Raw genomic sequence first — 12,519 nt, forward strand, 5'->3', positions numbered from 1 at the left:
TTCTACACTCAAGTCAGGCTCTGATTCTGGAGGGCTTGCTGTTAAACAGGTTCTGATGTCTTATATTAAGGCCTAATGTGATATGTGATACCTCCAGTATCTCATGCTTTTTGGTGTCATACTTCAGGACATTTACAAAGTACTGGAAAATATTAGAGAATAATTTTTTTAAACAGAAATCATCTTATCCAGAGCTCCATTTTTTTTTTTTTTTTTTTTTTACTGTATTTGGTACAGGGTCTCACTATGTAGCTTGGACTTGTAGTGATGCTCGTTTTCAACCTCCCCAGCGCTGGGATTACAGGCGTGCACCACCATGCCTGAGCTCAGCGGCCAGCTCAGTGCACCTGGGGGGAGGGCCGGCATGGCATGTGGTGCCTGGGGATCGAACCCTGGGCCCTGTGCTTGCCTGAGCAGGTGCTTAGTCGGCTGAGCTATCTTGCTGGCCCTTTAGCGCCCCGCTGTATTGTGTGCCCCATCCATGGAGGCTGTGTATCTTGGTTATGGCGTAGCTTCTAAGGACATGCACAGACTGGAAGGTCCACATAGCAGGAGCAGGGCTTCTGCTGCTTTTCTTTGCATGGCGGCAACCATGCCAACTCATGAGACCAAAGGACAGCCCTACATGAAGGCTGCTAGAGAACAGACGTGTAGCTTCAGTCTCAGTACGTCTCTGGATTTCTCTGAGGATGGTTATAGGAAAGTAATGAAGAAGTTAAGAAACTGCTCTTTGACAGTCTGGAGGTGATGCAGAAAACAAAAGAACTTCACTCTTCAGTTGTGTGCCCAAGAGCTCCCTGCACTGTAAAACTCAGTGTTATTAATGCAAGATTTGTCTTCCTGACAGGAAGTCATACATCTCGCTAAAGTGCAACTTCAGTTAAAAATTCTGAACTTAATTGCTTTCCTTGCGAATAGTATTATCAGTTAGTTTAAAAGTAATTGTTAGGGTCAGAGGCTGGCTCAGCTGCTGAGCTCACGCTTAGCATGCGCAAGGTCTTAGGCTCCCTCAGCAGCACCAAAGCCACTGTCGTCTGCCTCCACACTATGCCCATTTGTGGCCACCTCGTGGCCACACGTACTGAGATCTTTGAAGTGGCAGTGAATCACTTCTCACTCTGAAACAATACTGACTCGCCCCGTGTGTTCTTTTTATGCACCTGAACCTTTATTACATCAGTCAGTAGTAGACTACTTAAAGCACTGTAGCCATTCTAGGAGCTTGGAGCAGCATTTGCTGCGCAGGGCTTACGGACCGCCCTGTCAGAGGCACAGAAGGTCAACTACTTGCATGGCTTCTTGTTGCCTACAAGAAAAAAACAGGAATATAAAACTCTTGCTGATATGCTGTCATGTAAGCCTTAAAATTGCCAACTGGCCTAATGATTTAACTAGTAACCTAACTGCTTCAACATGCCTTGATTTTTAGATTTATGTCCCCAAGGCAAGAGTTAAGTCCCAGAAACATGAAAATTCATTTAAAATGTTTTTAAAAAATCTATTTCTACTGCCCAGCGAGTATTAATTCCTACCAGATATAGGAAAGTCATCAACTCCTAAATACTAACTCAATAATACAACCCCAACCACCCCAAATGACCTAACAACAAAACCAACATATTTTACTTCCCACAATTGATCTTAAGATTGACTGTAATTCAAAAGATAAAAAAAAAAAGTTAATTTGGAATTTAGTTTTTAAAAGTAATTATGTAAGAAATTGTACAGTTAGGCCATCAATGGCAATGGATGCAAAGTTTAAATGAAGGACAGAAATCTTAATATGAGACTAATTGTGCTGTTTTGAGTACACTTTATTTCAGAAAGTGACATTCAGTATTTTCTATATACACTGAAATCATGAACATTTCACTTTTTCTAAGTCAACTGTTTCATAAGATTTTTATTAACTGATACTGGTAAATAAAACTTTGAAAATCTGAATTCAGTATTCTTCCTATACCCAAGGCTTTTGTAAGCTGTAGTTTTGTGTACAGCCTTGTACAGTTTTTTTGACACACAATTCAGAGTCTTGTTTATTCTTTTGGACTTTGTTCTGGCCAATACATTTATTTTAAATCTTAAGAAAACTGTGACTGTTTTAGTGGGTATTTTTCTAAGTAAACGAAAACTTGTACAACGGTATTTTAGAGAGTGCCAGATAAGTGCATGTTCCGAGCTCCTTTTTCCTTGTCACTCGTATGCTTATACACAGCATGGGACTTTAATAAAACCATCCTGGCAACCTAGAGATGGCTTCGCTTTGCTTTGCGTAATACATGGTGGCATGCTACATCTCCTTGTTCTCCTATTTCATAAATGATCTAGTGAGCTGATTGATGACCTCCACATGTCCTCGTTCACAGTTTCCAAATTCAAATATGATTTCCAGACTAAAAAAATTAAAATATTATTTTGCCATCTTGACTAACTTGGTCTTTTAGCATTACCTTACATAATACAGGCTGAAAGGTAACGGAAGAATAGTTTGGTTTCTTTTTGAGACAAGGTCTCCCTGTGCTGTTCAACTGTCCTTGAGCTAGCTCACTTAGTAGCCTGGACTGGTCTTGGACTTGCATTGATTCTCCTACCTCAGCTTCCTGAGTGCTGGGATGAAGTAATAGTGTTTTGAAGAGCACAAGTCCAGCATACACCCTACTACCCCACCACAGAATCTGCAGGCACAGACGTAGGGGTATAGTAATTTATTACATAATTTACAAATACAAAGTGCAAATGATTTCACACTTGTTTCCCCAAGCCCTTGAATTCCCTGGCATTTTGTTTTTCTAGAAAAGCAAAGAGTTAAAAGCACATAGTAGCTAAGTTCCGGGGAGGAAAAAAAAATGATGTCAAACATGCATATTACCTTGATATACAAAGCCATACTAAAACAAAAATTTATTATAATTTCTCTTTGCATCTAGAATTTGGATTGTAAAACATGTAAGATTGTAAGAGATGTGGTTTCAACAGGTAAATATAAGGTTCCAGCAGAGTTATCAACTCTTCTGATCAAGAAAAAATAAAGATAAACAGAAAATTTAAGTAATCACTTTTAGAGGAGCTTTAGAAACTTGTGAGGAGGTCACACTAGTCTGTTGGCTTCTGGGCCACAATAATACTCCACATGATAAGCTAAAGTAGAAAGAAATTTTAAGAATTCTTATCTAAGTGAAGAACAGAAAACGGGCCTAAATTGACAATGTGTTCATTAGATATAAAAAAATGCAATTTGCTCAGAGGCTTTCGGGGATGCTAGCTTGCTAACAATGACCTACACACAGATGTTACTTGCTAGTAAGGCCACTCAGTTCAAATAAGTAATTAATATATGAATTTTCATTTCTCTTTTCGCAATACTAAAGAGGGCTATTATACTAGAATTACAAATAGATGATGACTGTATCTGCTAACCAGGACATCCAATATTCTGCAAACTACTTCTAAAAACTGGAAAATCTGGGAACTATATATATATATGTAATACTATAGATAAAACTTAAACAGTAAGAAGTCAAACATTTACAAGTACTTGCTTATTACAATTCTTACTAGATAAATCTTTATAACCCATGTGCCTCCTTTTGAGCTTTCATCTGATTTAGTTTTTAAAAATAATTGTAGTAAGCTATTTGGTACAAAAATTTTAAAGTCCAAGACTGTTAAAATAAAACTCACTGTAAAAATGTTTATAGTTCAGTGCAAAGTGATGACCTCGTAAAAATGCCTGTAACTCCTGAGCCTACTGTCTTTAAAAAAGGACATTTGCACTTACTTTGTTTCAAAAATGTTTATTCAAACATTTACCTAGAATCAATGGTAGGCCTTTGAGTAAACCTGCTCCTAACAACCAGCTCATGAAGGGTTAGCACCACCTTGCGTGAGGGTGTCACTGTGAAATACAACTCTGAGAACCAAGGAGAAACCTTCACGCAGTCAAATGCAACTCTGATAACCAAGGAGAAACCTTCACGCAGTCAAGACGACTCCCTCCCGCAAGCACTTGCGGGCTGCAGGTCAGGCTCTCGCAGGGAGAGTTTCGCAACCTCCTCAGGTCCTGAGTCGCACCACAAGGAGTCTCATAGCTGCCCCTTTGTTCCAGTGACAACTTTCTTAATAAAATAAATGTCTATAGAATCAGTTCAGTAAAATAAATGCCTCCCTTAACCCAGGGATCTATTCTTGCAACTAATGTAAAAAAGAGAAGGAAAAAACCACCACCAGGCCCAGCCCCCAGCTCTGCTTCTCTGAGGCCAGCATTGGCTGACAGAGGCAGAAGAGCAGGCACGCGCAAAGGATTCATTCCCTCACTGCACAGCAGCCCGCATTCCCCAAACTCTCTAAACCAGCTGTAAGCAGGTTCTGTGGTTCTGCCCAGAACTGAGATGGCGCACGTTTCTGTATTATTTAAAAAGCATTACCAAGCGCCTTCAAACACTAGCATGGTTGGACACTGGTGAATGACCCAGTGACTTCTTAGGTGAACTAATTAGGCCCCAACGAAGGGCTTCCCCAAAGAAACTAGGCCTTGCAGAAAGGAGCCAATCTGTGTTTTTCAAGAACCCATGTATAGTCTGGACCCACCGCAAAGCTCGCCAAAAACATGAATTAAATGCTTCCCTAAGCAGACTAAAGAAGATATGCTACATTTAAAAACCACTATCAATTTTACTAGAATTAGAATAAAAAATATTTATACCTCTTTTACAATAAAGAGTATTTAGATCTTGTCAGGAAAATATTTTTCATTATTGAAAGAGAAAATTATTATAAACTTCTTTTGGTATCTGTTACTCCACAGCACAAAAATAAACATGCAAACATTCAACAACTTTACATGTGCTGAAAAAGGACGTAAGTTTGAAAAAAATTATGTACATAATCAAAGAAGAGTCAGAGCTCAAGTCTGAACTTAGCCAACAGAGGCAGATGGTCAGAGGAATTATTTTCATTTGGAAGTCCGTTAACAGTCCACAAGTCTTCCTCTGTGAGAAGCGAGAGTCTCGCGAGAAGTTTCAAGCCACCAGCCAAAGCAACAGCTCCTCCATTAAAGAAACACACAGAGATTTAGGGAAACTGTCAACAAGCTGCTGCAAAGTAATTATACAAATACTTTTTCTAAATAATAATGAAACAGAACTTGAGACTGGCTCCAAAAGACTAATATGAAAGTTTTTAGAATAAGTTTTGCTGAGTTACACAGAATTTCAAATGTTCTGCAAATAATCTTTAATTAATGGAGCACATAAAATTTGTAAAAGTGGGCACGGTGGTGCAAGTCTGCAATCCCACCACTCAGGGTCTTGCTATGCAACTCGGGCAGGCCTTGAGCTCACTTTGGAGCCTAGGCTGGTCGCAAACTCACAAGGGTCCTCCTTCAGCCTAAGTGCTGGGATTACAGGCATGTGCTACCACACCCAGCCTTTAAATTTTTATGAAGTATTCTGGGATTGACAGCCACTTAATTCATCCACCAGCCATTTTTTTTGTGAAAAATTGAACAGACCCAAACTACAGCCGTGTGAGTAGTTTATAAGGTGAGAGGAGATAAGTTATCATTCAGTCTGCGAGCTGCCCTGGAAGCAGAATAAAAGGTGGCACGGTGTCTGACTGCTGAGATTTGAGGCGATCCACGACTCTGGTGCCACCTAGTGCCTTTCTGTACACATGACATCACTGGCCGGACTACAAAGGAAAAGGAGCAAGCTCGGCTCACAGCGTCGATTTAGTGGGAGGAATGAGCCCTTCCTGAGTGTTACCAACATAGTAATTCCCTCATGGAAGGGAAAGGATGAGCCAGAAAAGGGAAAACACCACACAAAAAGCAGAACAGAAAGAAAAGGAAAACAAACTGTCTTGTTTGGGACTTTCAGGACTTCTGAATATTTTTAGATTTCCAATTATTCTTTTCTTCCTCGTTTTAAATCCTGTCATTATTCAGTCTGATTTTCATTGAGCCAATACAAAGAAAAGTGTTAGTGCCTTTGTTTTTTGCAAACACACAGTGTTACCACACTTCTCTTCCTCTTCAGAAAAAGCCCACCTTCGAGGGGCTGCAGACACCCCCCTCTGGTGTTGGCAGCGTAAGCCTGGCCTACAACGAAGGCAGCACACTTAGTGAACTGCACCACAGAAATGTACGAGGACCGTGAACAGATTCAGTTTCTGTACGTGCAATGGTGCACTTATGGGAAGCAAGAATAAAGGACAATATACACGCCCTGTAATTCAGGAGCTAAGTGCAACTGACAGAAGCACTGAGGGTTAATTAATTCTTAGGTAATAATTTGCTTTATTGCCTTTTTGATCAAATGCAGGCAATCTGATTTCTTCACATATACTTCCAATCTGTTTACTTAAAAACATTTTTAACTTCTACATCTGAGACTTCATTAGATGAAGCCAACTTTTTCCATGTCAGCCTTGGCACTTGAGCTCCTGTTCTCACAAGCAGAATGAAGATTACACTTAGTCTTTACCTGGGTGCCCAGCAACGTCTTCCTTTTCTGCAGAGTAGAAAATATAATCCACAGTTATGGCACTTCGGGAATGACAGGTGGTCACTTCTGGAATCCCAGTGTCAGGAAAGTAATGTGAGTAAACGGAGGACAAGCTGAAATGGTGCTGTAAACTTGAAGATAATCTAAATTGAAAAGAGAAAGTACTTACTATCCGCAAGATTTCCATGACTTGTGTAACCTCTCCTGTTGATGGTAATTTCACATTTACTCCCTACACTGAGACCAGAAGTGGATGTTTTATTTAAACAGACCATGTCATAATGTGCCAACTCACTTATTCCTAGAGAGCTACTGAGAGGCTATACATGGAGGGAGACAATAAAAAGCTCAGTTACTAGCATTCTAACGAGTTTTAATTATTAATGACATGCTTAAGAACCTTCACTTAATGAACAAATATTGTAAAACAACTTAGCATTTCAGGGCTAGGAGATGGTTTCCAATTTGGTTTTAAAGTTACAAAATAAAGCAAATAAAACATTTCAAGAATCTTGCAGAAAGACTTATTAAAATACAACCATTCCTCAACCACAGCCCCAAACATTCACACTTCTTAGGGCTGGCGAGATAGCTAAGTGGACCAAGCACCTGCTTAGGCAAGCCAGGGACTGCAGTTCGATCCCCAGCGCTACATGCCACATCGGCCCCACCACCAGGCACACTGAGCCGGCCACCAAGACTGAGAGTGGTGGCTCATGCCTGCAATCCCAGAGCTGGGGAGGCTGAAACAGAAGGATCACTACGAGTCTGAGCTGCGCAGTGAGACCCTGCACCAAATATATGTATTAAAAAAATTCACATTTCTTTAATAACAAATCCAAGACTTTTATCTTTCTACCTCTGATGTCCTCTTCTTAGAGTTCAGGAGACAAAAATAATCATCTTTTCTACTGGCACATTCTTTTTGGATCAATTGTCTCAGATTGTTTTGGGCTCTAGTAAGTCAAAAAAGACTGAAAATCAGTATTTTCCTGCCACCTTTCCACTGTTTAAACAGGTAGTGGCAGTAAGCTTCAGAGACATGAGCTGGTCGGTCTAGGCCCACAGACAAACTGCTTGCTTTCCTAACACCACCTTAGCATCCGACACTGCACTGCTTTGTTTCTCTGAAACCTCACAGTCCAAAATTACAGACAAGGAAACCACCTCAGAGATGGGAACTTTCTTGCCCCAAATCCCACAGCTAAAAGCAGCTGAACTGCTCCGATCCCTGTCGACTTCACGTGCAAGCAAGCACTCTTTCCCATCAGGAAGTAGTATCACCTTCATTTTCAATCCAAGTGATTTTTGAGAAATGATTTTTATTCAATAGGAACTATCTACCGTTGCTTTCCGGAACTCACTTTTCGGCTGTTACTAGGACCTCTGTTTTCTCCAGCTGTGTTTGTGTTAAGTCGCCATCTGTGAGGACAGAGAGAAACACATGAGCCCACCGATGGCGTCTTGGCCCGTCCCCCGAGTCTCGCCCTCTCGCTTAGCAGCAGTCTCTGTGCCGCGTCGGGCCAGGCCTCGTTACACCTTTTATCCTGGAGCCTGTGGCTTGCTGGCCTCCAGAATTAGGAACAAGAAAATGCGACAATTCCAGGGCAACATGCACGTAATTCATGCACAGATCTTTCAGCTGTTCCACGGTAACAAGTAAACCTGGAGCTCTTACAAAACAAAGGGATGACCATGTAATGGTGCCTATTCATCCGTGGGATGCTATCCCTTTCAAAATGTAGTTTTATATCTTCAAGGGCACCCTACTCCCCAGCCGCTGTCACAACACTGTGAAGACTTACCTGATGTTTCTACTTTTGGTACCTGCTGTACCTCATACACACAGTTCTGGGAGATACCTAGGTTTGGGGGCCAAATGGGAATAGATAAAATTCTTTGTCCCCGTGAAGACTGTTCTTGGCCAGATACCTAAACAAAATTTCAACAGGTGTCTTAAGTGAATAGATTTTAAATAATGTATGTATTATTGAAAAGTTATGTCTTAAATAAAAGGTATTTCAAGAATGGTAAATATTACCCTTTCTTTGTTCATTAATTATTTGTGCACATAAAATCATGTTCAAATACACTTCAGAAAGCGCTCACTGTTTACTTGAAAATGACAACCTTCCCCTACATTTTTTCTCTATTTGAACACTGAAATGGTCTGCAGCTCTCAGCTAATCAAATACTGAGAGATCAACTCTTTGAAATTTTAAAACTATCACTCAAAATTCCAGTGAAGTAGAGCTTACTTTGGTTAAGTATACTGAGAATTAAGTGATTTATAGTAAGCAGAGGAAAGTACAAAAACAGTAATAGCATGGGCTAAATTATATTAAGCTAAAGAATGAAATTATATCTCATTATAGAAAGGAAAACTTATACAATAACCATTAATTAGTTTTGCCAGCTGCGTCGCCCACACCCAGCATGCTAAGTTCTACCCCACCATCACTGTACATGCTCCTTCTCTGTGAGGTCCCCAGGTCTGCTAATGTCTTTCCTTCTTCGCCCCGCCTGTCCTCCCCCTTTCTGGCTGCCTGCTAATTCCTTCAGGCAGAATGTTGCCAAAGACACGGGTCAAGCGTAGCAAGCTACTGGGAAGGCCCTTGCAGCTTGCCAGCGAGGTACTGGCTCCTCTGAGATTTTCAACAGCCACGTACATAATGAGCAGCCCTCACGTGAGGACACAAAGCAACGAAGTTCATCTCCTGGTAACGATAAAGCGACCACTTACCTTTCCTATAGCAAGTCCTTCATAATTCAACCTTCCTTCCTTTATGAAACTATAGAGTGGAGAACCAGGAACAGAGTTAAAGTCACCACACATAACAATGGGGCAGAAACTGCCATCTCTCTGGTGAGCAACACTGGAAATCTCTGCCAGTAGCATTGCCAGCTGGGTCAGCTTAATGTCACCTCGCCGAGGATTGTACAACAGATGTGTATTAGCTACACAGATAGCTGGAGAGGCGGCACAGGGCATTTTGGGCTGCAAGAGTAAAACTAATCCAATATTGTCTCTGTCCAAGAGAGGGATATCACGGCGGTAGAATTCCACTGGGTTCACGGATAAGAGTGAAAACTTGGAATGTTTAAAGCAAATGGCACAGCCATCAGGTTTCCTTCCTGTGCGCATCTTATACTCACAGTGATAACCTGTAGGAGAGATGAATTTAAAACAAGGGACTGTCCTCATACAGTACACATGTCAAAACACAGCTCCACTATCTTTGAACATCACTTCCCCATTAGTCGCGTAGGACGGTAGTAAGTGGTGTAACCAAAATGTGTAGGAAGGGTTTACAGTTCTGTCTACCGGCAAACTTTCAGCCACACTACACCAGTGTGTATCGACGCTCGCCCAGTTCCAACCCAGTCAAACTCAGTCACCGCAGTGACAGCAAGGATTTACCAATCTACCCTCCTCCCCACCCCTAATCACTGTGTTTTTTTGCCTGTAACTCTTTCCTTCACTCCATTCACAGTACACTGGCTGCCTCTCTCACCTCAAACACATTCTAAAAACCAGGACTTTCTGTGGCAAAGACTGCTCTGAGCCTGGCTTATTTCTTCACTTCTTTTAAGTATTTGTTCAAATATCAATTTGTCTAATTGTTTTGTTTAAAATCTCTTCCACTGCACTTTCTTGTTTCTTTCTGGAAAGCTATCATTACTAAGCACATTCGTCACATATTTGGTTTATTGTTGGCTTTTCTCTACAGAGGAGGAAACTTTTTTACCTGTTTTGCCCAGTGTTCTCCCTATTCCATTGTCTAGAACAGGCACTAAAAATTAGCTGCTGAATGCATGCAAAGTAGCATGTTTCTCAAATATATGAGGCTACAGATGACCTGTTTATAAAAGCATTTCTCCAAAGGCTTTAAGCTTTGACTTGTTACAAAGCTCCAACCCTGCCGCTGAAATGATGCACAGGCAGAGCATCCCTGCGCTTGTGGAGCTCAGAGCCTGAGATGTGTAGTGGCAGGCAAGGCAACTCCGGGGCAATGAGCAACTTCCAAATGAAACCCCTCTCTCTTTCTCTTGACTTTTTGAAATAAATACAGTTTTAAAATTAAGATTTTTTTTAGCCCAAATATGCCATATATCTTTGATTAGCAAGTTATGCTTTAATAACTCACAAATTTTCAAAAGCATATCTAGCTAAAATAAGTTACACTGTACCCAGTGATTCCAGACTTGGCCTGATTTCTTTTCCATAATGATCTTCTTGAACTTCTTGTAGACAAAGTACCTTGGAAGAAAAAAACAGCTTGGATTAACATAAAGAGATCCAAGTGTGAGTTTTCCATTGTTTTCATCTTTACAACTAGGCTTCTTGGGCCGGCCAGATGGCATGGCGGACTAAAGCGCCTGCTTAGGCAGAGCGCAGTGACTGGGGTTCAACCCCTGCCTGCAGTTCTGGCCCCGCCCCCGGGGCGCGCTGAGATGGCAAATGAGACTGGGCGTGGTGGCACGTGCCTGTAATCCCAGCTCTTGGGAGGCTGAGCACAGGAGAATCACTATAAGTCTGATCTGTGTAGTGAGACCCTATAGACCCCATGCTAAATACAAAAACAAAACAAAGCACAAAAAACTAGGCTTCTTGAGACAAGAAGGAAAAAATGAAAACAAAGCTTTGTAAATGTGGTCGGGAGGGAGGCTAAAGGGAAGCACGGAGAATGGAGAAAAAAGAAATCAAGTTGTACACATACAGGCACAAGTCCTCTAAGATGGACAGATTATGCATATTTAATATGCACCAAGAAAATCTGATTTAAAAAAAGAAATAGGCTTTCCAAAATCCAAACTTGAGAACAAAATAAAAGACTTATAATATTGTTACTTATAAATCAAACTAAGGTCTCCAAATTTGAGCAATCTCAAAACCCTAGCCCTTTAATCACAGGGCGCTTTCTTACCATCTATAAGTTGCTATCTTGCAAAAGGCATATTTTTAATTTATGTCAGACTATGTTTCCTGAATTTACGTGTTAATTAGTACTAGTGTTCTGGATTGATTTCTTTGAATGCTATCATCTAGATGGAATTTCTGCATAAATTATTAAAAATTCAAATAAAAATATTTACCTCGTATGTTACCTAGTATGCCAGTCCTTGTCCCAAAACTGGCCAACATTTAAAACATTTCAGATCCTTTTCAGATTCAGAAGATTATTTTGATTATTTATACAACCATTCACCAGCAAACGACTCTTGGAAGTCACAATGCCTCATTAAGCATTGTTCCATTACCCTTCCTTAGTATCTTCTCTTCTTTCCCCTCAAATAGAATGTATGAAACCATTTCATCCCCAAATGCACAAATGAGGTATTTAATCCAATTTGTCCTTACGTGGAAAATTTTGATATTTTGCACTTACATCTGCATCAAAGTGTTTAATTTCTTTCAGAATATTGGGAAATCTAAAACTCCAATGTAACACTGGCCGCCGGCAGTGTCTGTACAGGTGTGAATTATCCTCCAACAAATCTTGTGAAAGTATGTTATAGGACATCACTGAAAAGTCGAACTTGTTCTCGCTGTCTTCACATCTGGGATCGACATTTTCCTCTCCCAGGATCTTGGCATTTTCCTTATTATGGTCACACACATATTCCCAATTCCTTTTTATCATGCCTGTTAACATACAGTAGACAAAGCACAAAGAATTAATTGAAAGGAGACCACGTAGTTTCTTGTGTAGAAGTATATCTTTTTAAACATTCTCAGTCAATGAATTAAAATTTTTCCCTAGGCAATGGCAATACAGCACTGCATGACTAGAAGCTATCATCAAACAAAGGCAGCCAAACGACACAGTGACTGATCGAGGGGTACACGACAGGCTTCCCAGGGTCTGGCTAGTCACGGTGGCAGCTGAGATTGTGTGCTAATAGAGCTAAGACTACACAGAGGCCGTGCTTTCTCCATCCTTGTGGTAGAGAAGGGCTTCTATACAGACGTAGTGTCTTTATAACCAGTATGACAGATCTACGTCACAGCTGA

The 12,519-nt window shown here is 40.7% G+C and overlaps 1 protein-coding gene across 10 annotated transcripts in view; it reads right to left on the reverse strand.

The window, feature by feature from the left end:
- Positions 1-3,941: 3,941 nt before the first annotated feature.
- Angel2 (angel homolog 2) overlaps positions 3,942-12,519 on the reverse strand; it is a 15,590-nt gene continuing 7,012 nt past the window's right edge. For all 10 annotated transcript variants that reach the window (XM_023710271.1, XM_023710264.1, XM_023710261.1 and 7 more), the window contains 7 exons: positions 11,894-12,150; positions 10,695-10,764; positions 9,247-9,668; positions 8,309-8,435; positions 7,868-7,925; positions 6,483-6,646; positions 3,942-5,045 (listed from right to left, as the gene is read on the reverse strand). In XM_023710271.1, the coding sequence (XP_023566039.1) occupies positions 4,897-5,045; positions 6,483-6,646; positions 7,868-7,925; positions 8,309-8,435; positions 9,247-9,668; positions 10,695-10,764; positions 11,894-12,148 (1,245 nt within the window). In that variant the 5' untranslated portion in view covers positions 12,149-12,150 and the 3' untranslated portion in view covers positions 3,942-4,896. The remainder of the gene's footprint in view (positions 5,046-6,482; positions 6,647-7,867; positions 7,926-8,308; positions 8,436-9,246; positions 9,669-10,694; positions 10,765-11,893; positions 12,151-12,519) is intronic.

Source organism: Octodon degus, unplaced genomic scaffold, assembly GCF_000260255.1.
Source record: "Octodon degus isolate 3935 unplaced genomic scaffold, OctDeg1.0 scaffold00017, whole genome shotgun sequence".
Taxonomy (NCBI): Eukaryota; Metazoa; Chordata; class Mammalia; order Rodentia; family Octodontidae; genus Octodon; species Octodon degus.